This window comes from Oncorhynchus nerka, unplaced genomic scaffold (genome assembly GCF_034236695.1).
Source record: "Oncorhynchus nerka isolate Pitt River unplaced genomic scaffold, Oner_Uvic_2.0 unplaced_scaffold_917, whole genome shotgun sequence".
In the NCBI taxonomy this organism is placed as follows: domain Eukaryota; kingdom Metazoa; phylum Chordata; class Actinopteri; order Salmoniformes; family Salmonidae; genus Oncorhynchus; species Oncorhynchus nerka.
The window spans coordinates 41,474-66,473 of NW_027040387.1; the positions used below are offsets into that span (position 1 = coordinate 41,474).

The following is a 25,000-nucleotide window of genomic DNA, read 5'->3' on the forward strand; positions in this document are numbered from 1 at the left end:
GGTTGACAACTCCATCGTGTCCTCCTCCCAGAGCGCTAAGAACCTTGGCGTGATCCTGACAACACCCTGTCGTTCTCAACTAACATCAAGGCGGTGGCCCGTTCCTGTAGGTTCATGCTCTACAACATCCGCAGAGTACGACCCTGCCTCACACAGGAAGCGGCGCAGGTCCTAATCCAGGCACTTGTCATCTCCCGTCTGGATTACTGCAACCTCGCTGTTGGCTGGGCTCCCTGCCTGTGCCATTAAAACCCCTACAACTCATCCAGAACGCCGCAGCCCGTCTGGTGTTCAACCTTCCCAAGTTCTCTCCACGTCACCCCGCTCCTCCGCTCCCTCCCACTGGCTTCCAGTTGAAGCTCGCATCCGCTACAAGACCATGGTGCTTGCCTACGGAGCTGTGAGGGGGAACGGCACCTCAGTACCTCCAGGCTCTGATCAGGCCCTACACCCAAACAAGGGCACTGCGTTCATCCACCTCTGGCCTGCTCGCCTCCCTACCACTGAGGAAGTACAGTTCCCGCTCAGCCCAGTCAAAACTGTTCGCTGCTCTGGCCCCCAATGGTGGAACAAACTCCCCTCACGACGCCAGGACAGCGGAGTCAATCACCACCTTCCGGAGACACCTGAAACCCCACCTCTTTAAGGAATACCTAGGATAGGATAAAGTAATCCTTCTCACCCCTTAAAAGATTTAGATGCACTATTGTAAAGTGGCTGTTCCACTGGATGTCATAAGGTGAAAGCACCAATTTTGTAAGTCGCTCTGGATAAGAGCGTCTGCTAAATGACTTAAATGTAAATGTCTCTCTCTCTCGCTGTCTCTCTCCTCTCGCTGTCTCTCTCTCTCTCTGTCTGTCCCTCTCTCTCTCGCTTTCTGTCTCTCTCTCTCTCGCTTTGTCTCTCTCTCTCGCTGTCTCTCTCTCTCTGTCTGTCTGTCTCTCTCTCTCTCTCTCGCTGTCTCTGTCTCTCTCTCTCTATGTCTATGTCTCTCTCTCTCTTGCTGTCTCTCTCTCTCTCTCTCTCTCGCTGTCTCTGTCTCTCTCTCCCTATACTTCTCTCTGTCTGTCTCTCTCTCTCTCTCTCTCTGTCTTTCTGTCTCTGTCTCTGTGTGTTACCTGTACTCCCAGTATTCCAAACACGATGAAGAAGCCGCAGCAGATGAGGACGATGTTTCCGATGGGTCTCAGAGACGTGATCAGAGTCTCGACTACCAGCTTCAGACCTGGGGCTCGACTGATCACCCTGTAACACACACACACACACACACACACACACACACACACACACACACACACACCACACACACGCACGCACGCACGCACACACGCACACACGCACGCACGCACGCACGCACGCACACACGCACAAACGCACGCACGCACGCACACCACACAAACGCACGCACGCACGCACGCACGCACAAACGCACGCACACACACACACACACGCACACACACACGCACACGCACACCTGTAACATTTTAATAATTTACATTTTAGTAATTTAGCAAACATTCCTATCCTGAACAACTTACAGCTAGTGGGTGCATTCATCCTAAGATAGAAAACAGACAGCTAGGAGAGGCAAGCTGACATGACAGATGGCTAGGAGAGACAAGCTGACGTGACAGACAGCTAGGAGAGACAAGCTGACATGACTAGGAGAGATTGCTAGGAGAGACAAGCTGACATGACAGACAGCTAGGAGAGACAAGCTGACGTGACAGACAGCTAGGAGAGACTAGGAGAGACAAGCTGACCTGACAGACAGCTAGGAGAGACAAGCTGACGCTAGGAGAGAGCTGACGTGACAGACAGCTAGGAGAGACAAGCTGCTGACGCAACTAGGAGAGACAGTAAACAGACAGCTAGGAGAGACAAGCTGACATGACAGACAGCTAGGAGAGACAAGCTGACGGACAGAAAGCTAGGAGAGACAAGCTGACGTGACAGACAGCTTGGAGAGACAAGCTGACGTGACAGACAGCTAGGAGAGACAAGCGACCTGACAGACGCTGACAAGCTGACGTGACAGCTAGGAGAGACAAGCTGACGTGACAGTAAACAGACAGCTAGGAGAGACAAGCTGACATGACAGACAGCTAGGAGAGACAAGCTGACATGACAGATAGCTAGGAGAGACAAGCTGACGTGACAGTAAACAGACAGCTAGGAGAGACAAGCTGACGTGACAGTAAACAGACAGCTAGGAGAAACAAGCTGACATGACAGACAGCTAGGAGAGACAAGCTGACGTGACAGTAAACAGACAGCTAGGAGAGACAAGCTGACATGACAGACAGCTAGGAGAGACAATCTGACGTGACAGAGAGCTAGGAGAGACAAGCTGACATGACAGACAGCTAGGAGAGACAAGCTGACGTGACAGATAGCTAGGAGAGACAAGCTGACGTGACAGAGAGCTAGGAGAGACAAGCTGACGTGACAGACAGCTAGGAGAGACAAGCTGACGTGACAGATAGCTAGGAGAGACAAGCTGACGTGACAGACAGCTAGGAGAGACAAGCTGACGTGACAGACAGCTAGGAGAGACAAGCTGACGTGACAGACAGCTAGGAGAGACAAGCTGACATGACAGACAGCTAGGAGAGACAAGCTGACATGACAGACAGCTAGGAGAGACGAGCTGACGTGACAGATAGCTAGGAGAGACAAGCTGACGTGACAGTAAACAGACAGCTTGGAGAGACAAGCTGACGTGACAGACAGCTAGGAGAGACAAGCTGACGTGACAGACAGCTAGGAGAGGCAAGCTGACGTGACAGTAAACAGACAGCTAGGAGAGACAAGCTGACGTGACAGTAAACAGACAGCTAGGAGAGACAAGCTGACATGACAGACAGCTAGGAGAGACAAGCTGACATGACAGATAGCTAGGAGAGACAAGCTGACGTGACAGTAAACAGACAGCTAGGAGAGACAAGCTGACGTGACAGTAAACAGACAGCTAGGAGAAACAAGCTGACATGACAGACAGCTAGGAGAGACAAGCTGACGTGACAGTAAACAGACAGCTAGGAGAGACAAGCTGACATGACAGACAGCTAGGAGAGACAAGCTGACGTGACAGTAAAGACAGCTAGGAGAGACAAGCTGACGTGACAGACAGCTAGGAGAGACAAGCTGACGTGACAGATAGCTAGGAGAGACAAGCTGACGTGACAGTAAACAGACAGCTAGGGAGAGACAAGCTGACGTGACAGTAAACAGACAGCTAGGAGAGACAAGCTGACGTGACATGATAAACAGACAGCTAGGAGAGACAAGCTGACGTGACAGTGACAGCTAGGAGAGACAAGCTGACAGACAGCTAGGAGAGACAAGCTGACGTGACAGACAGCTAGGAGAGACAAGCTGACGTGACAGTAAACAGACAGCTAGGAGAGACAAGCTGACGTGACAGATAGCTAGGAGAGACAAGCTGACGTGACAGTAAACAGACAGCTAGGAGAGACAAGCTGACGTGACAGATAGCTAGGAGAGACAAGCTGACATGACAGACAGCTAGGAGAGACAAGCTGACGTGACAGTAAACAGACAGCTAGGAGAGACAAGCTGACGTGACAGACAGCTAGGAGAGACAAGCTGACGTGACAGTAAACAAGGGTGTTATTAGTTAAATTGTTTTCACAAGGTACAGTACAAACACACGTTACATCACACACCTGAGGGGTCGAAGGGTACGCAGGAGTCGCAGCACTCTGAGGATTCCTAGGATACGGTTACCGCCGGCGGATGCTATGGAAACCAGAATGTCCAGCAGAGAGACAAACACCAACAGTCCATCCAGAACATTCCAGCTGCTCTTCAGATAGACTGCTTCACCTGAGTACAGACCCTGGGCTACCACCTAGACACACACACACACACACACATACACATACACATACACACACACACACACACACACACACACACACACACAGTAAACACACACACACACACACACACACACACACACACACACACACAGAGACACACACACACAAACACTAAATGTGTTACCTTACCTTAACTAAATGTGTGTAAACAGACACTAGAGAGACAAGCTGACGTTAACTAAATGTGTTACCTTACCTTAACTAAATGTGTTACCTTAACTAAATGTGTTACCTTACCTTAACTAAATGTGTTACCTTACCTTAACTAAATGTGTTACCTTACCTTAACTAAATGTGTTACCTTAACTAAATGTGTTACCTTAACTAAATGTGTTACCTTAACTAAATGTGTTACCTTACCTTAACTAAATGTGTTACCAAAACTAAATGTGTTACCTCAGATAGACCTTAACTAAATGTGTTACCTTACCTTAACTAAATGTGTTACCTTAACTAAATGTGTTACCTTACCTTAACTAAATGTGTTACCTTAACTAAATGTGTTACTTAACTAAATGTGTTACCTTACCTTAACTAAATGTGTTACCTTACCTTAACTAAATGTGTTACTTAACTAAATGTGTTACCTTACCTTAACTAAATGTGTTACCTTACCTTAACTAAATGTGTTACCTTACCTTAACTAAATGTGTTACCTTAACTAAATGTGTTACCTTACCTTAACTAAATGTGTTACCTTACCTTAACTAAATGTGTTACCTTAACTAAATGTGTTACCTTAACTAAATGTGTTACCTTACCTTAACTAAATGTGTTACCTTACCTTAACTAAATGTGTTACCTTAACTAAATGTGTTACCTTACCTTAACTAAATGTGTTACCTTACCTTAACTAAATGTGTTACCTTACCTTAACTAAATGTGTTACCTTAACTAAATGTGTTACCTTACCTTAACTAAATGTATTTTTACCTTAACTAAATGTGTTACCTTACCTTAACTAAATGTGTTACCTTAACTAAATGTGTTACCTTACATTAACTAAATGTGTTACCTTACCTTAACTAAATGTGTTACTTTACCTTAACTAAATGTGTTACTTTACCTTAACTAAATGTGTTACCTTACCTTAACTAAATGTGTTACCTTAACTAAAATGTTAACTAAAATGTTACCTTAACTAAATGTGTTACCTTACCTTAACTAAATGTGTTACCTTACCTTAACTAAATGTGTTACCTTACCTTAACTAAATGTGTTACTTTACCTTAACTAAATGTGTTACCTTACCTTAACTAAATGTGTTACCTTAACTTAACTAAATGTGTTACCTTACCTTAACTAAATGTGTTACCTTAACTAAATGTGTTACCTTACATTAACTAAATGTGTTACCTTACCTTAACTAAATGTGTTACCTTACCTTAACTAAATGTGTTACCTTAACTAAATGTGTTACCTTACCTTAACTAAATGTGTTACCTTAACTAAATGTGGTACCTTACCTTAACTAAATGTGTTACCTTACCTTAACTAAATGTGTTACCTTAACTAAATGTGTTACCTTACCTTAACTAAATGTGTTACCTTAACTAAATGTGTTACCTTACCTTTAACTAAATGTGTTACCTTACCTTAACTAAATGTGTTACCTTACCTTAACTAAATGTGTTACCTTACCTTAACTAAATGTGTTACCTTAACTAAATGTGTTACCTTAACTAAATGTGTTACCTTACCTTAACTAAATGTGTTACCTTACCTTAACTAAATGTGTTACCTTAACTAAATGTGTTACCTTACCTTAACTAAATGTGTTACCTTACCTTAACTAAATGTGTTACCTTAACTAAATGTGTTACCTTACCTTACTAAATGTGCTACCTTAACTAAATGTGTTACCTTAACTAAATGTGTTACCTTAACTAAAATGTGTTACCTTACCTAACTAAATGTGTTACCTTAACTAAATGTGTTACCTTACCTAACTAAATGTGTTACCTTAACTAAAATGTGTTACCTTACCTTAACTAAATGTGTTTACCTTACCTTAACTAAAATGTTACCTTAACTAAATGTGTTACCTTACCTTAACTAAATGTGTTAATTTTACCTTAACTAAATGTGTTACCTTTTACCTTAACTAAATGTGTTAATTTTACCTTAACTAAATGTGTTACTTTTAACTAAATGTGTTACCTTACATTAACTAAATGTGTTACCTTACCTTAACTAAATGTGTTACCTTACCTTAACTAAATGTGTTACCTTAACTAAATGTGTTACCTTTACCTAACTAAATGTGTTACCTTAACTAAATGTGGTACCTTACCTTAACTAAATGTGTTACCTTACCTTAACTAAATGTGTTACCTTAACTAAATGTGTTACCTTACCTTAACTAAATGTGTTACCTTACCTTAACTAAATGTGTACCTTACCTTAACTAAATGTGTTACCTTAACTAAAAAGTTACCTTACCTTAACTAAATGTGCTACCTTTACCTTAACTAAATGTGTTACCTACCTTAACTAAATGTGTTACCTTAACTAAATGTGTTACCTTAACTAAATGTGTTACTTACCTTAACTAAATGTGTTACCTTACCTTAACTAAATGTGTTACCTTAACTAAATGTGTTACCTTAACTAAATGTGATACCTTACCTTTAACTAAATGTGTTAATTTTAACTAAATGTTACCTAACTAAATGTGTTACCTTACCTAACTAAATGTGTTACCTTAACTAAATGTGTTACCTTACCTAACTAAATGTGTTACCTTACCTTAACTAAATGTGTTACCTTAACTAAATGTGTTACCTTACCTTTAACTAAATGTGTTACCTTACCTTAACTAAATGTGTTACCTTACCTTAACTAAATGTGTTACCTTACCTTAACTAAATGTGCTACCTTAACTAAATGTGTTACTTTACCTTAACTAAATGTGTTACCTTACCTTCACTAAATGTGTTACCTTAGCTAAATGTGTTACCTTAACTAAATGTGTTACTTACCTTAACTAAATGTGTTACCTTAACTAAATGTGTTACCTTACCTAACTAAATGTGTTAATCCTACCTTAACTAAATGTGTTACCTTACCTTAAAACTAAATGTGTTACCTTAACTAAATGTGTTACCTTTTACCTTAACTAAATGTGTTACCTTTACCTTAACTAAATGTGTTACCTTTACCTTAACTAAATGTGTTACCTTTACCTTAACTAAATGTGTTACCTTAACTAAAATGTGTTACCTTAACTAAAATGTGTTACCTTAACTAAATGTGTTACCTTTAACTAAATGTTTACCTTAACTAAAATGTGTTACCTTAACTAAATGTGTTACCTTACCTTAACTAAATGTGTTACCTTACCTTAACTAAATGTGTTACCTTACCTTAACTAAATGTGTTACCTTAACTAAATGTGTTACCTTAACTAAATGTGTTACCTTAACTAAATGTGTTACCTTACCTTAACTAAATGTGTTACCTTTTAACTAAATGTGTTACCTTACCTTAACTAAATGTGTTACCTACCTTAACTAAATGTGCTACCTTACCTTAACTAAATGTGTTACCTTAACTAAATGTGTTACCTTACCTTAACTAAATGTGTTACCTTACCTTAACTAAAATGTTACCTTTAACTAAATGTGTTATTTTACCTTAATTAAATGTGTTACCTTACCTTAACTAAATGTGTTACCTTACCTTAACTAAATGTGTTACCTTAACTAAATGTGTTACTTTACCTTAACTAAATGTGTTACTCAATCCTAACTAAATGTGTTACTCACCTTTAACTAAATGTGTTACCTTAACTAAAATGTGTTACCATTAACTAAATGTGTTACCTTACCTTTTAACTAAATGTGTTACCTTTAACTAAATGTGTTACCTTAACTAATGTGTTACCTTACCTTAACTAAATGTGTTAATTTAACTAAATGTGGTACCTATTTTTAACTAAATGTTACCTTACCTTAACTAAATGTGGTACCTTAACTAAATGTGTTAACCTTAACTAAATGTGTTACCTTACTTTAACTAAATGTGTTACCTTAACTAAATGTGTTACCTTACCTTAACTAAATGTGTTACCTTACCTTAACTAAATGTGTTACCTTAACTAAATGTGTTACCTTAACTAAATGTGTTACCTTTACCTTAACTAAATGTGTTACCTTACCTTAACTAAATGTGTTACCTTACCTAAATTGTTACCTTAACTAAATGTGACACCTTACCTTAACTAAATGTGTTACTTTACCTTAACTAAATGTGTTACCTTAACTAAATGTGTTACCTTACCTTAACTAAATGTGTTACCTTAACTAAATGTGTTACCTTACCTTAACTAAATGTGTTACCTTACCTTAACTAAAATGTTACCTTACCTTAACTAAATGTGTTACCTTACCTTAACTAAATGTGTTACCTTACCTTAACTAAATGTATAATTAACTCAAATGTGTTACCTACCTTTAACTAAATGTGTTACCTACTCCTTAACTAAATGTGTTACCTTACCTAACTAAATGTGTTACTCATCTAACTAAAGTTACCTTACCTTAACTAAATGTGTTACCTTAACTAAATGTGTTACCTTAACTACCGTGTTACCTTTTAACTAAATGTAAGCATCTTAACTAAATGTGTTACCTTAACTAAATGTGTTACCTTACCTTAACTAAATGTGTTACCTTACCTTAACTAAATGTGTTACCTTACCTTAACTAAATGTGTTACCTTAACTAAATGTGTTACCTTACCTTAACTAAATGTGTCTTACCTTAACTAAATGTGTTACCTTACCTTAACTAAATGTGTTACTTTACCTTAACTAAATGTGTTACCTTACCTTAACTAAATGTGTTACCTTAACTAAATGTGTTACCTTACCTTAACTAAATGTGTTACCTTACCTTAACTAAATGTGTTACCTTAACTAAATGTGTTACCTTACCTTAACTAAATGTGTTACCTTACCTTAACTAAATGTGTTACCTTAACTAAATGTGTTACCTTACCTTAACTAAATGTGTTACCTTACCTTAACTAAATGTGTTACCTTACCTTAACTAAATGTGTTACCTTACCTTAACTAAATGTGTTACCTTTAACTAAATGTGTTACCTTACCTTAACTAAATGTGTTACCTTACCTTAACTAAATGTGTTACCTTAACTAAATGTGTTACCTTAACTAAATGTGTTACCTTACCTTAACTAAATGTGTTACCTTAACTAAATGTGTTACCTTACCTTAACTAAATGTGTTACCTTACCTTAACTAAATGTGTTACCTTACCTTAACTAAATGTGTTACCTTAACTAAATGTGTTACCTTACCTTAACTAAATGTGTTACCTTACCTTAACTAAATGTGTTACCTTACCTTAACTAAATGTGTTACCTTACCTTAACTAAATGTGTTACCTTACCTTAACTAAATGTGTTACCTACCTTAACTAAATGTGTTACCTTACCTAACTAAATGTGTTACCTTAACTAAATGTGTTACCTTAACTAAATGTGTTACCTTACCTTAACTAAATGTGTTACCTTAACTAAATGTGTTACCTTACCTTAACTAAATGTGTTACCTTACCTTAACTAAATGTGTTACCTTACCTTAACTAAATGTGTTACCTTAACTAAATGTGTTACCTTACCTTAACTAAATGTGTTACCTTACCTTAACTAAATGTGTTACCTTAACTAAATGTGTTACCTTACCTTAACTAAATGTGTTACCTTACCTTAACTAAATGTGTTACCTTACCTAACTAAATGTGTTACCTTAACTAAATGTGTTACCTTACCTTAACTAAATGTGTTACCTTACCTTAACTAAATGTGTTACCTTAACTAAATGTGTTACCTTAACTAAATGTGTTACCTTAACTAAATGTGTTACCTTACCTTAACTAAATGTGTTACCTTAACTAAATGTGTTACCTTACCTTAACTAAATGTGTTACCTTACCTTAACTAAATGTGTTACCTTACCTTAACTAAATGTGTTACCTTAACTAAATGTGTTACCTTAACTAAATGTGTTACCTTACCTTAACTAAATGTGTTACCTTACCTTAACTAAATGTGTTACCTTAACTAAATGTGTTACCTTAACTAAATGTGTTACCTTACCTAACTAAATGTGTTACCTTACCTTAACTAAATGTGTACTTACCTTAACTAAATGTGTTACCTTTAACTAAATGTGTTACCTTAACTAAATGTGTTACCTTACCTTAACTAAATGTGTTACCTTACCTTAACTAAATGTGTTACCTTAACTAAATGTGTTACTTTACCTTAACTAAATGTGTTACCTTACCTTAACTAAATGTGTTACCTTAACTTAACTAAATGTGTTACCTTACCTTAACTAAATGTGTTACCTTAACTAAATGTGTTACCTTACATTAACTAAATGTGTTACCTTACCTTAACTAAATGTGTTACCTTAACTAAATGTGTTACCTTAACTAAATGTGTTACCTTACCTTAACTAAATGTGTTACCTTAACTAAATGTGTTACCTTACCTTAACTAAATGTGTTACCTTACCTTAACTAAATGTGTTACCTTAACTAAATGTGTTACCTTACCTTAACTAAATGTGTTACCTTACCTTAACTAAATGTGTTACCTTACCTTAACTAAATGTGTTACCTTACCTTAACTAAATGTGTTACCTTACCTTAACTAAATGTGTTACCTTACCTTAACTAAATGTGTACCTTACCTTAACTAAATGTGTTACCTTACCTTAACTAAATGTGTTACCTTACCTTAACTAAATGTGTTACCTTACCTTAACTAAATGTGTTACCTTACCTTAACTAAATGTGTTACCTTACCTTAACTAAATGTGTTACCTTAACTAAATGTGTTACCTTAACTAAATGTGTTACCTTACCTTAACTAAATGTGTTACCTTAACTAAATGTGTTACCTTACCTTAACTAAATGTGTTACCTTACCTTAACTAAATGTGTTACCTTACCTTAACTAAATGTGTTACCTTAACTAAATGTGTTACCTTACCTTAACTAAATGTGTTACCTTACCTTAACTAAAATGTTACCTTAACTAAATGTGTTACCTTACCTTAACTAAATGTGTTACCTTACCTTAACTAAATGTGTTACCTTACCTTAACTAAATGTGTTACCTTACCTTAACTAAATGTGTTACTTTACCTTAACTAAATGTGTTACCTTACCTTAACTAAATGTGTTACCTTACCTTAACTAAATGTGTTACCTTAACTAAATGTGTTACCTTACTTAACTAAATGTGTTACCTTACCTTAACTAAATGTGTTACCTTACCTTAACTAAATGTGTTACCTTAACTAAATGTGTTACCTTACCTTAACTAAATGTGTTACCTTAACTAAATGTGTTACCTTACCTTAACTAAATGTGTTACCTTACCTTAACTAAATGTGTTACCTTAACTAAATGTGTTACCTTACCTTAACTAAATGTGTTACCTTACCTTAACTAAATGTGTTACCTACCTTAACTAAATGTGTTACCTTACCTTAACTAAATGTGTTACCTTACCTTAACTAAATGTGTTACCTTAACTAAATGTGTTACCTTAACTAAATGTGTTACCTTACCTTAACTAAATGTGTTACCTTACCTTAACTAAATGTGTTACCTTAACTAAATGTGTTACCTTAACTAAATGTGTTACCTTACCTTAACTAAATGTGTTACTTACCTTAACTAAATGTGTTACCTTACCTTAACTAAATGTGTTACCTTAACTAAATGTGTTACCTTACCTTAACTAAATGTGTTACCTTACCTTAACTAAATGTGTTACCTTAACTAAATGTGTTACCTTACCTTAACTAAATGTGTTACCTTACCTTAACTAAATGTGTTACCTTACCTTAACTAAATGTGTTACCTTACCTTAACTAAATGTGTTACTTTACCTTAACTAAATGTGTTACCTTACATTAACTAAATGTGTTACCTTACCTTAACTAAATGTGTTACCTTACCTTAACTAAATGTGTTACCTTAACTAAATGTGTTACCTTACCTTAACTAAATGTGTTACCTTAACTAAATGTGTTACCTTACCTTAACTAAATGTGTTACCTTACCTTAACTAAATGTGTTACCTTAACTAAATGTGTTACCTTACCTTAACTAAATGTGTTACCTTACCTTAACTAAATGTGTTACCTTACCTTAACTAAATGTGTTACCTTAACTAAATGTGTTACCTTACCTTAACTAAATGTGTTACCTTACCTTAACTAAATGTGTTACCTTACCTTAACTAAATGTGTTACCTTAACTAAATGTGTTACCTTACCTTAACTAAATGAAATGTGTTACCTTACCTTAACTAAATGTGTTACCTAACTAAATGTGTTACCTTACCTTAACTAAATGTGTTACCTTACCTTAACTAAATGTATAACGTTAACTAAATGTGTTACCTTAACTAAATGTGTTACCTTAACTAAATGTATTTGTTACCTTAACTAAATGTGTTCAACTAAATATCTAACTAAATGTGTTACCTTACCTTAACTAAATGTTACCTTACCCCTTACCTTAACTAAATGTGTTACCTTAACTAAATGTGTTACCTTAACTAAATGTGTTACCTTACCTTAACTAAATGTGTTAACTAAATGTGTTTTACCTTAACTAAATGTGTTACTTAACTAAATGTGTTACCTTAACTAAATGTATTTACCTTAACTAAATGTGTTACCTTACCTTAACTAAATGTGTTACCTTAACTAAATGTGTTACCTTACCTTAACTAAATGTGTTACCTTACCTTAACTAAATGTATTTACCTTAACTAAATGTGTTACCTTACCTTAACTAAATGTGTTACCTTACCTTAACTAAATGTGTTACCTTAACTAAATGTATTTACCTTACCTTAACTAAATGTGTTACCTTACCTTAACTAAATGTGTTACCTTACCTTAACTAAATGTGTTACCTTAACTAAATGTGTTACCTTACCTTAACTAAATGTTACCTTACCTTAACTAAATGTGTTACCTTACCTTAACTAAATGTATTTACCTTACCTTAACTAAATGTGTTACCTTACCTTAACTAAATGTGTTACCTTACCTTAACTAAATGTGTTACCTTACCTTAACTAAATGTGTTTACCTTAACTAAATGTGTTACCTTACCTTAACTAAATGTGTTACCTTAACTAAATGTGTTACCTTACCTTAACTAAAATGTTACCTTAACTAAATGTGTTACCTTACCTTACCTTAACTAAATGTGTTACCTTACCTTAACTAAATGTGTTACCTTACCTTAACTAAATGTGTTACCTTACTTAACTAAATTAAAAATTTACTAAATGTGTTACTTACCTTAACTAAATGTGTTACTTACCTTAACTAAATGTATTTACCTTAACTTAACTAAATGTGTTACCTTACCTTAACTAAATGTGTTACCTTAACTAAATGTGTTACCTTACATTAACTAAATGTGTTACCTTACCTTAACTAAATGTGTTACCTTACCTTAACTAAATGTGTTACCTTAACTAAATGTGTTACCTTACCTTAACTAAATGTGTTACCTTAACTAAATGTGGTACCTTACCTTAACTAAATGTGTTACCTTACCTTAACTAAATGTGTTACCTTAACTAAATGTGTTACCTTACCTTAACTAAATGTGTTACCTTACCTTAACTAAATGTGTTACCTTAACTAAATGTGTTACCTTACCTTAACTAAATGTGTTACCTTACCTTAACTAAATGTGTTACCTTAACTAAATGTGTTACCTTAACTAAATGTGTTACCTTACCTTAACTAAATGTGTTACCTTACCTTAACTAAATGTGTTACCTTAACTAAATGTGTTACCTTACCTTAACTAAATGTGTTACCTTAACTAAATGTGTTATCTTACCTTAACTAAATGTGTTACCTTACCTTAACTAAATGTGTTACTTTACCTTAACGGTCATCTCTGCTATGAAGATCACAGTGAAGATATGGTTGGACACACTGAGGAACACTCTCTCCTGAAAACACAACACAACACACAGGGTTAGTCTATCTAGCTTCCTGTGAAAACACAACACACAGGGTTAGTCTATCTAGCTTCCTGTGAAAACACAACACACACACACAGGTAGTCTATCTAGCTTCCTGTGAAAACACAACACACAGGGTTAGTCTACCTAGCTTCCTGTGAAAACACAACACACACACAGGGTTAGTCTATCTAGCTTCCTGTGAAAACACAACACACACACAGGGTTAGTCTATCTAGCTTCCTGTGAAAATACAACACACAGGGTTAGACTATCTAGCTTCCTGTGAAAACACAACACACAGGGTTAGTCTATCTAGCTTCCCAGAAAACACAACACACAGGGTTAGTCTATCTAGCTTCCTGTGAAAATACAACACACAGGGTTAGACTATCTAGCTTCCTGTGAAAACACAACACACAGGGTTAGTCTATCTAGCTTCCTGTGAAAACACAACACACAGGGTTAGTCTATCTAGCTTCCTGTGAAAATACAACACACAGGGTTAGTCTATCTAGCTTCCTGTGAAAACACAACACACAGGGTTAGTCTATCTAGCTTCCTGTGAAAACACAACACACAGGGTTAGTCTATCTAGCTTCCTGTGAAAACACAACACACAGGGTTAGTCTATCTAGCTTCCTGTGAAAACACAACACACACACAGGGTTAGTCTATCTAGCTTCCTGTGAAAACACAACACACAGGGTTAGTCTATCTAGCTTCCTGTGAAAACACAACACACAGGGTTAGTCTACCTAGCTTCCTGTGAAAACACAACACACACACAGGGTTAGTCTATCTAGCTTCCTGTGAAAACACAACACACACACAGGGTTAGTCTATCTAGCTTCCTGTGAAAACACAACACACAGGGTTAGTCTATCCAGCTTCCTGTGAAAACCCAACACACACACAGGGTTAGTCTATCTAGCTTCCTGTGAAAATACAACACACAGGGTTAGTCTATCTAGCTTCCTGTGAAAATACAACACACAGGGTTAGTCTATCTAGCTTCCTGTGAAAATACAACACACAGGGTTAGTCTATCTAGCTTCCTGTGAAAATACAACACACAGGGTTAGTCTATCTAGCTTCCTGTGAAAATACAACACACAGGGTTAGTCTATCTAGCTTCCTGTGAAAACCCAACACAACACACAGGGTTAGTCTATCTAGCTTCCTGTGAAAACACAACACACAGGGTTACACTATGGTCTTACTGTACTGTATGTCTGGTCTCTCCAGAGTGATGGTCTTACTGTACTGTGTGTCTGGTCTCTCCAGAGTGATGGTTTTACTGTACTGTGTGTCTGGTCTCTCCAGAGTGATGGTCTTACTGTACTGTGTGTCTGTATGTCTGGTCTCTCCAGAGTGATGATTTTACTGTACTGTGTGTCTGGTCTCTCCAGAGTGATGGTCTTACTGTACTGTGTGTCTGGTCTCTCCAGAGTGATGGTCTTACTGTACTGTGTGTCTGTGTGTCTGGTCTGTCCAGAGTGATTGTCTGACTGTACTGTGTGTCTGTATGTCTGGTCTCTCCAGAGTGATGGTCTTACTGTACTGTGTGTCTGGTCTCTCCAGAGTGATGGTTTTACTGTACTGTGTGTCTGTTCTCTCCAGAGTGATGGTCTTACTGTACTGTGTGTCTGTGTGTCTGGTCTCTCCAGAGTGATGGTATTACTGTACTGTGTGTCTGGTCTCTCCAGAGTGATGGTCTTACTGTACTGTGTGTCTGGTCTCTCCAGAGTGATGGTATTACTGTACGGAGTGATGTGTACTGTGTGTCTGGTCTGGTCTCTCAGAGTGATGGTTTTACTGTACTGTGTGTCTGGTCTCTGTGATTGTCTTCTGTACTGTGTCTGGTCTCTCCAGAGTGATGGTTTTACTCTACTGTGTGTCTGGTCTCTCCAGAGTGATGGTCTTACTGTACTGTATGTCTGGTCTCTCCAGAGTGATGGTTTTACTGTACTGTGTGTCTGGTCTCTCCAGAGTGATGGGCTTACTGTACTGTGTGTCTGTTCTCTCCAGAGTGATGGTCTTACTGTACTGTGTGTCTGTGTGTCTGGTCTCTCCAGAGTGATGGTATTACTGTACTGTGTGTCTGTTCTCTCCAGAGTGATTGTCTTACTGTACTGTGTGTCTGTGTGTCTGGTCTCTCCAGAGTGATGGTCTTACTGTACTGTGTGTATGTTCTCTCCAGAGTGATGGTCTTACTGTACTGTGTGTCTGTTCTCTCCAGAGTGATGGTCTTACTGTACTGTGTGTCTGTATGTCTGGTCTCTCCAGAGCGATGGTCTTACTGTACTGTGTGTCTGTGTGTCTGGTCTCTCCAGAGTGATGGTCTTACTGTACTGTGTGTCTGTATGTCTGGTCTCTCCAGAGTGATGGTCTTACTGTACTGTGTGTCTGTGTGTCTGGTCTCTCCAGAGTGATGGTCTTACTGTACTGTGTGTCTGTATGTCTGGTCTCTCCAGAGTGATGGTCTTACTGTACTGTGTGTCTGTGTGTCTGGTCTCTCCAGAGTGATGGTCTTACTGTACTGTGTGTCTGTGTGTCTGGTCTCTCCAGAGTGATGGTCTTACTGTACTGTGTGTCTGTGTGTCTGGTCTCTCCAGAGTGATGGTCTTACTGTACTGTGTGTCTGGTCTCTCCAGAGTGATGGTTTTACTGTACTGTGTGTCTGGTCTCTCCAGAGTGATGGTCTTACTGTACTGTGTGTCTGTTCTCTCCAGAGTGATGGTCTTACTGTACTGTGTGTCTGTGTGTCTGGTCTCTCCAGAGTGATGGTCTTACTGTACTGTGTGTCTGTATGTCTGGTCTCTCCAGAGCGATGGTCTGACTGTACTGTGTGTCTGTATGTCTGGTCTCTCCAGAGTGATGGTCTTACTGTACTGTGTGTCTGTATGTCTGGTCTCTCCAGAGTGATGGTCTGACTGTACTGTGTGTCTGTATGTCTGGTCTCTCCAGAGTGATGGTCTGACTGTACTGTGTGTCTGTATGTCTGGTCTCTCCAGAGTGATGGTCTGACTGTACTGTGTCTGTATGTCTGGTCTCTCCAGAGTGATGGTCTTACTGTACTGTGTGTCTGTGTGTCTGGTCTCTCCAGAGTGATGGTCTTACTGTACTGTGTGTCTGTGTGTCTGGTCTCTCCAGAGTGATGGTCTTACTGTACTGTGTGTCTGTGTGTCTGGTCTCTCCAGAGTGATGGTCTTACTGTACTGTGTGTCTGTGTGTCTGGTCTCTCCAGAGTGATGGTCTTACTGTACTGTGTGTCTGTGTGTCTGGTCTCTCCAGAGTGATGGTCTTACTGTACTGTGTGTCTGTGTGTCTGGTCTCTCCAGAGTGATGGTCTTACTGTACTGTGTGTCTGGTCTCTCCAGAGTGATGGTCTTACTGTACTGTGTGTCTGTGTGTCTGGTCTCTCCAGAGTGATGGTCTTACTGTACTGTGTGTCTGTTCTCTCCAGAGTGATGGTCTTACTGTACTGTGTGTCTGTGTGTCTGGTCTCTCCAGAGTGATGGTCTTACTGTACTGTGTGTCTGTGTGTCTGGTCTCTCCAGAGTGATGGTCTTACTGTACTGTGTGTCTGTATGTCTGGTCTCTCCAGAGCGATGGTGATGCAGTTGAGGAAGATGAAAAGGAGGATTATGTGATCAAACATCTTGTGAGTTATCACTCTCTGACACCACTGACGAAACCTGGGGAGGATGGAGAGAGAGAGAGGGGGAGAGGGAGAGAGACAGGGAGAGAGAGAGAGACGGACGGACGGATGGACGGACAGAGAGAGAGAGAGACAGGGAGAGGGGGAGACAGAGAGAGAGAGAGAGACGGACGGACGGACAGAGAGAGAGAGAGAGACAGGGAGAGGGGGGAGCGAGAGAGGGGAGGAGAGAGAGAGAGAGAGAGAGAGAGAGACAGAGAGACAGAGAGAGAGAGAGAGAGACACAGAGAGAAGTATAGGGAGAGAGAGAGAGAGAGAGAGAGACAGAGAGAGAGAGAAGAGAGAGAGAGAGAGAGAGAGAGAGAGAGAGAGAGAGAGAGAGAGAGAGAAAGAGAGAGAGAGAGACAGACAGAGAGAGGGATAGGGAGAGAGAGACAGAGACAGAGAGAGAGAGAGAGAGAGAGAGAGAGAGACAGAGAGAGGGATAGGGAGAGAGAGAGACAGAGAGAGACAGAGAGAGACACAGAGAGAGAGACAGAGAGAGGAGAGGGATAGGGAGAGAGAGAGACAGAGACAGAGAGAGGGAGGGATAGGGAGAGAGAGGAAGAGAAGGAGAGGGAGAGATGTATTATTAGATGTGTTTGAAACAGACAATACACATCAATACATTTTCCGTAAGTGTGCCAGATTCAGCAGCTAGCTAGTATTCATATGAGATGTTACTTTATCCTTGGAGCCTCTAGCCCAGTCCAGTCTGGTCTAGTCTAGTCCTGTCCTGTCTAGTCTAGTCTGGTCGAGTCTAGTCTCATCCAAACCAGTCCAGTCTAGTCCAGTCGAGTCTAGTCTCATCCAAACCAGTCCAGTCTAGTCCAGTCGAGTCTAGTCTACTCTAGTCCAGTCCAGTTTAGTCCAGGATAGTCTAGTATAATCCTGTTTAGTCTAGTCCAGTCTAGTCCAGGTTAGTCTAGTTTAATCCAGTTTAGTCTAGTCTAGGCCAGTCTAGTCCAGCCTACTATAGCCCAGTCTAATCCAGTCTACTATAGTCCAGTCTACTATAGTCCAGTCTACTATAGTCCAGTCTAGACAAGTCCAGTCTAGTCCGGTCTAGTCTACTCCTGTCTAGTCCAGTCTACTTCTGTCTAGCCTGTCTAGTCTAGTCTACTCTAGTCCAGTCTACTCTACTCTAGTCCAGTTTACTCTAGTCCAGTCTAATATAGTCCAGTCTACTCCTGTCTAGTCCAGTCTACTCCTGTCTAGCCAGTCTAGTCTAGTCTACTCTAGTCCAGTCTACTCTACTCTAGTCCAGTCTACTTCTGTCTAGCCGGTCCAGTCTAGTCTACTCTAGTCCAGTCTACTCTACTCTAGTCCAGTTTACTCTAGTCCAGTCTAATATAGTCCAGTCTACTCCTGTCTAGTCCAGTCTACTCCTGTCTAGCCAGTCTAGTCTAGTCTACTCTAGTCCAGTCTACTCTACTCTAGTCCAGTCTACTTCTGTCTAGCCGGTCTAGTCTAGTCTACTCTAGTCCAGTCTACTCTAGTCCAGTTTACTCTAGTCCAGTCTAATATAGTCCAGTCTACTCCTGTTTAGCCAGTCTAGTCCAGTCTACTCAAGTCCAGTCTACTCTAGTCATTCTAGTCCAGTCTACACCTGTCTAGTCCAGTCTACACCTGTCTAGTCCAGTCTACTCCTGTCTAGAAAGTCTAGTCCAATCAAATTTAGTCTACTATAGTCCAGTCTACTCTAGTCCAGTCTACTATAGTCCAGTCTAGTCTAAACCAGTCCAGTCCAGTCTAAACCAGTCCAGTCTAGTCCAATCCAGTCTAGTGTAAACCATTCTAGTGTCGGCTAGTCCAGTCCAGTCTAGTCCAGTCTAGTCTAAACCAGTCCAGTCTAGTCCAGTCCAGTCTAAACCAGTCCAGTCTAGTCCAGTCCAGTCTAGTCTAAACCAGTCCAGTCTTGTCTAAACCAGTCCAGTCTAGTCCAGTCTAGCCTAAACCAGTCCAGTCTAGCCTAAACCAGTCCAGTCTAGTCTAAACCAGTCCAGTCTAGTCCAGTCTAGCCTAAACCAGTCCAGTCTAGTCTAAACCAGTCCAGTCTTTTCTAAACCAGTCCAGTCTAGTCTAAATCAGACCAGTCTGGTCCAGTCTAGTCCAGTCCAGTCTAGTCTAAACCAGTCTAGTCCAGTCTAGTCCAGTCCAGTCTAGTCCAGTCTAGCCTAAACCAGTCCAGTCTAGTCTAAACCAGTCCAGTCTTTTCTAAACCAGTCCAGTCTAGTCTAAATCAGACCAGTCTGGTCCAGTCCAGTCCAGTCCCGTCCAGTCCAGTCCAGTCTAGTCCAGTCCAGTCTAGTCCAGTCCAGTCCAGTCCAGTCCAGTCTCATCCAGTCTAGTCCAGTCTAGCCTAAACCAGTCCAGTCTAGTCTAAACCAGTCCAGTCTTTTCTAAACCAGTCTAGTCTAAATCAGACCAGTCTGGTCCAGTCCAGTCCAGTCCCGTCCATTCCAGTCCAGTCCAGTCTAGTCCCGTCCAGTCCAGTCCAGTCTAGTCCAGTCCAGTCCAGTCTAGTCTAGTCCAGTCTGGTCCAGTCCAGTCCAGTCCAGTCTCATCCAGTCTAGTCCAGTCCAGACCAGTTTGGTCCAGTCTAGTCCAGTCTAGTCTAGTCCAGTCTAGTCCAGTCTCATCCAGTCTAGTCCAGTCCAGTCCGGTCTAGTCTAGTCCAGTCTAGTCCAGTCTAGTCTAAACCAGTCCAGTCTTTTCTAAACCAGTCCAGTCTAGTCTAAATCAGACCAGTCTGGTCCAGTCCAGTCCAGTCCCGTCCATTCCAGTCCAGTCCAGTCTAGTCCCGTCCAGTCCAGTCCAGTCTAGTCCAGTCCAGTCCAGTCTAGTCTAGTCCAGTCTGGTCCAGTCCAGTCCAGTCCAGTCCAGTCTCATCCAGTCTAGTCCAGTCCAGACCAGTTTGGTCCAGTCTAGTCCAGTCTAGTCTAGTCCAGTCTAGTCCAGTCTCATCCAGTCTAGTCCAGTCCAGTCTGGTCTAGTCTAGTCCAGTCTAGTCCAGTCTAGTCTAGTCCAGTCCAGTCTAGTCCAGTCCAGTCTAGTCCAGTCCAGTCCAGTCCAGTCTAGTCCAGTCTAGTCCAGTCCAGTCAGTCCAGTCCAGTCCAGTCAGTCCAGTCCAGTCAGTCCAGTCCAGTCCAGTCCAGTCTAGTCCAGTCTAGTCCAGTCTAGTCCAGTCTAGCCTAGTCCAGTCCAGTCCAGTCTAGTCCAGTCCAGTCTAGTCCAGTCTCATCCAGTCCAGTCCAGTCTAGTCCAGTCCAGTCTGGTCCAGTCTCAGTCCAGTCTAGTCCAGTCTCAGTCCAGTCCAGTCCAGTCCAGTCTAGTCCAGTCCAGTCTCAGTCCAGTCTAGTCCAGTCAGTCCAGTCTGGTCCAGTCCAGTCCAGTCCAGTCTAGTCCAGTCTAGTCTAGTCCAGTCCAGTTTAGTCCAGTCTCAGTCCAGTCTAGTCCAGTCCAGACCAGTCTGGTCCAGTCTAGTCCAGTCAGACCAGTCTAGTCAGTCCAGTCCAGTCCAGTCTAGTCCTAGTCCAGTCTAGTCCAGTCTAGTCCAGTCCAGTCTAGTCTAAACCAGTCCAGTCTTTCTAAACCAGTCCAGTCTAGTCTAAACCAGTCCAGTCTTTTCCAAACCAGTCCAGTCTAGTCCAGTCCAGTCCAGTCCAGTCCAGTCCAGTCCAGTCCAGTCCAGTCCAGTCCAGTCCAGTCCAGTCCAGTCTAGTCCAGTCCAGTCTAGTCCAGTCTCAGTCCAGTCTAGTCCAGTCTAGCCTAAACCAGTCCAGTCTAGTCTAGTCCAGTCCAGTCTTTTCTAAGTCCAGTCCAGTCTAGTCTAAATCCAGTCCAGTCCAGTCAGTCCAGTCCAGTCCAGTCCAGTCAGTCAGTCTAGTCCAGTCCAGTCAGTCCAGTCCAGTCCAGTCCAGTTCAGTCCAGTCCAGTCCAGTCAGTCTAGTCCAGTCAGTCCAGTCCAGTCCAGTCAGTCCAGTCCAGTCTAGTCCAGTCTAGTCCAGTCTAGTCCAGTCTCAGTCTAGTCAGTCCAGTCCAGTCCAGTCTAGTCCAGTCCAGTCCAGTCTGGTCCAGTCTCAGTCCAGTCCAGTCCAGTCAGTCCAGTCCAGTCTGGTCCAGTCCAGTCCAGTCTAGTCCAGTCTCATCCAGTCCAGTCCAGTCCAGTCAGTCCAGTCCAGTCAGTCCAGTCAGTCCAGTTTAGTCCAGTCCAGTCCAGTCAGTCCAGTCTAGTCCCAGTCTAGTCCAGTCTGGTCCAGTCTAGTCCAGTCCAGACCAGTTTGGTCCAGTCTAGTCCAGTCTAGTCTAGTCCAGTCTCATCCAGTCTGGTCCAGTCCAGACCAGTCTAGTCCAGTCTCATCCAGTCTAGTCCAGTCCAGACCAGTTTGGTCCAGTCTAGTCCAGTCTAGTCTAGTCCAGTCTCATCCAGTCTAGTCCAGTCTAGTCCAGTCTGGTCCAGTCTGGTCCAGTCCAGTCTAGTCCAGTCTGGTCCAGTCCAGTCCAGTCCAGTCTAGTCCAGTCTCATCCAGTCTAGTCCAGTCCAGACCAGTTTGGTCCAGTCTAGTCCAGTCCAGTCTAGTCCAGTCTGGTCCAGTCCAGTCCAGTCCAGTCTAGTCCAGTCTCATCCAGTCTAGTCCAGTCCAGACCAGTTTGGTCCAGTCTAGTCCAGTCCAGTCCAGACCAGTCTGGTCCAGTCTAGTCCAGTCCAGTCTAGTCCAGTCCAGTCCAGTCTAGTCCAGTCCAGTCCAGTCCAGTCTAGTCTAGTCCAGTCTAGTCCAGTCCAGTCCAGTCTGGTCCAGTCTAGTCTAGTCCAGTCTCATCCAGTCTGGTCCAGTCCATAATATTATTATTATTATATATATTGGATGAAGCTGGTATTGAAAAATAACATTTATATACCAAACACAAAAAACACAAATGAAAGTGTGTGGTGCATGAATGTGTGTGTTTGACCCTGTGTGTGTGTGTGTGTGTGTGTGTGTGTGTGTGTGTGTGACCCTGTGTGTGTGTGTGTGTGTGTGTGTGTGTGTGTGTGTGTGTGTGTGTGTGTGTGTGTGTGTGTGTGTGTGTGATTGACCCTGTGTGTGTGTGTGTGTGTGTGTGTGTGTTGTGTGTGTGTGATTGACCCTGTGTGTGTGTGTGTGTGTGTGTGTGTGTGTGTGTGTGTGTGTGTGTGTGTGTGTGTGTGTGTCCTGACCTGTTACATGGGGAGAACAGGTAGAGAGCCCAATCCTCATGATCTCTACACCACTGGGGCTTATAGGGCTCCAGGACCAGCTTCACCCGCAAACACACACTCTGAAACACACACACACACACAGGGTTAATCACACACACACACACACACACACACACACACAGTCAGACACACACAGTCAATACACACATAATGTATATCTACACACACTGTCCAGAGGATAGACTAACACACACACACACACACACACACACACACACACACACACACACACACACACACACACACACAGACTCACCTCCTCAGCGTCCCTCCTCCTCCCTCCTCCTCGTGGTCGCTATAGTAACGTAGGGTCCCGGCGTCAGGGAGGTGAAAGGTCTTCCCGTTACAGTCAGGTGGGCGGAGCATCGGCACGGTCAGATACTCTGATTGGTCCAGGAGGTCGAAAGACTCCTCCCTGCTCCACCCCCAGCTGGGATTGGACCATTCTGACCCCGCCCCTTCTGACAGCAGAGAATCTCTCTCACTTGATTGACTCCTCCGCTGCTGTAGGCTGGGACCTCGGCCAATAGAAGACCAGCTGGCGCGCCGGCTGTCCCATGGAGACTGACCAATCACAGCACAGCATAGAGACACGTTAGGACGTGTGTGTGTGTGTGTGTGTGTGTGTGTGTGTGTGTGTTAGCATGTTATATTACATGTTATAGAATAGTGGTAGTAGAACCTCTCCTCTGGGACCCATTATTAGTAGTATTGGATTGAAAACACTCTGAAGTTTCTAAAACTGTTTGAATGATGTCTGTGAGTATAACATAACTCATATGGCAGGCGAAAACCTGTGGGAAATCTGAGGTTTGTAGTTTTTCAACTCATTGCCTATCGAATATACAGTGCCTATGGGGACATATTGCACTTCCTAAGCCTTCCACTAGATGTCAACAGTCTTTAAGAACCTTGTTTGAGGCTTCTACTGTGAAGTGGGGGCGAATGAGAGCTGATTGAGTAATAGGTCTAGCAGAAGCCAATGAGCTGATCACACACGCACCCGTGAGAGCGACCTGCGTTCCATTGCATTTCTAAAGACAAAGTCATTCTCTGGTTGGGAACATTATTGAAGATTTATGATAAAAACATCCTAAAGATTGATACTATACATCGTTTGACATGTTTCTACGAACTGTAATATTACTTTTGAACTTTTCGTCTGAACTTTCGCCTGACTTGCCCGCGCCTCGTGAGTTTGGATTTGTTTACTAAACGCGTAAACAAAAAGGAGGTATTTGGACATAAATGATGGACATTATCGAACAAATCAAACATTGATTGTGGAACTGGGATTCCTGGGAGTGCATTCTGACGAAGATCATCAAAGGTAAGTGAATGTTTATAACGCTATTTCTGACTTCTGTTGACTCCACAACATGGCGGGTATCTGCATGGCTTGTTTTGTGTCTGAGCGCCGTACTCAGATTATTGCATGGTGTGCTTTCACGGTAAAGCTTTTTTGAAATCTGACACAGCGGTTGCATTAAGGAGAAGTTTATCTAAAGTTCCATGTATAATAGTTGTTTCTTTTATCAATGTTTATTATGAGTATTTCTGTAAATTGATGTGGCTCTCTGAAAATTCACCGGATGTTTTCGAGGCACAACATTACTGACCATAAAGCGCCAATGTAAACTGAGATTTTTCGGATATAAATATGAACTTTATCGAACAAGACATACATGTATTGTGTAACATGAAGTCCTATGAGTGTCATCTGACGAAGATCATCAAAGGTTAGAGATTCATGTTATCTCTATTTCTACTTTTTGTGACTCCTCTCTTTGGCTGTAAAAATGGCTGTATGGAGCGGAACCCATGGACAAGTTTGAAGCAATTGACAAGGTGAATCAGGTGTGATAGTTCAGCCATTGACAAGGTGAATCAGGTGTGATAGTTCAGCCATTGACAAGGTGAATCAGGTGTGATAGTTCAGGTGAATCAGGTGTGATAGTTCAGCCATGACAAGGTGAAATCAGGTGTGATAGAATCAAGGTGAAGGTGTGATAGTTCAGCCATTGACAAGGTGAATCAGGTGTGATAGTTCAGCCATTGACAAGGTGAATCAGGTGTGATAGTTCAGCCATTGACAAGGTGAATCAGG

The 25,000-nt window shown here is 40.8% G+C and overlaps 2 protein-coding genes across 2 annotated transcripts in view; both read right to left on the minus strand.

The window, feature by feature from the left end:
• Positions 1-22,948, minus strand: part of LOC135570707 (voltage-dependent T-type calcium channel subunit alpha-1I-like) — a 28,465-nt gene extending 5,517 nt beyond the window's left edge. Inside the window, exons 1-5 of the mRNA XM_065016667.1 lie at positions 22,852-22,948; positions 17,526-17,649; positions 13,868-13,936; positions 3,690-3,874; positions 1,119-1,245 (exon numbers count right to left, since the gene is read on the minus strand). Coding sequence (XP_064872739.1) covers positions 1,119-1,245; positions 3,690-3,874; positions 13,868-13,936; positions 17,526-17,612 — 468 coding nt within the window. The 5' untranslated portion in view covers positions 17,613-17,649; positions 22,852-22,948. The remainder of the gene's footprint in view (positions 1-1,118; positions 1,246-3,689; positions 3,875-13,867; positions 13,937-17,525; positions 17,650-22,851) is intronic.
• A 197-nt stretch (positions 22,949-23,145) lies between these two features.
• Positions 23,146-25,000, minus strand: part of LOC135570708 (voltage-dependent T-type calcium channel subunit alpha-1H-like) — a 24,080-nt gene continuing 22,225 nt past the window's right edge. The window contains exon 6 of the mRNA XM_065016668.1: positions 23,146-23,457. Within this exon, the coding sequence (XP_064872740.1) occupies positions 23,146-23,457 (312 nt within the window). The remainder of the gene's footprint in view (positions 23,458-25,000) is intronic.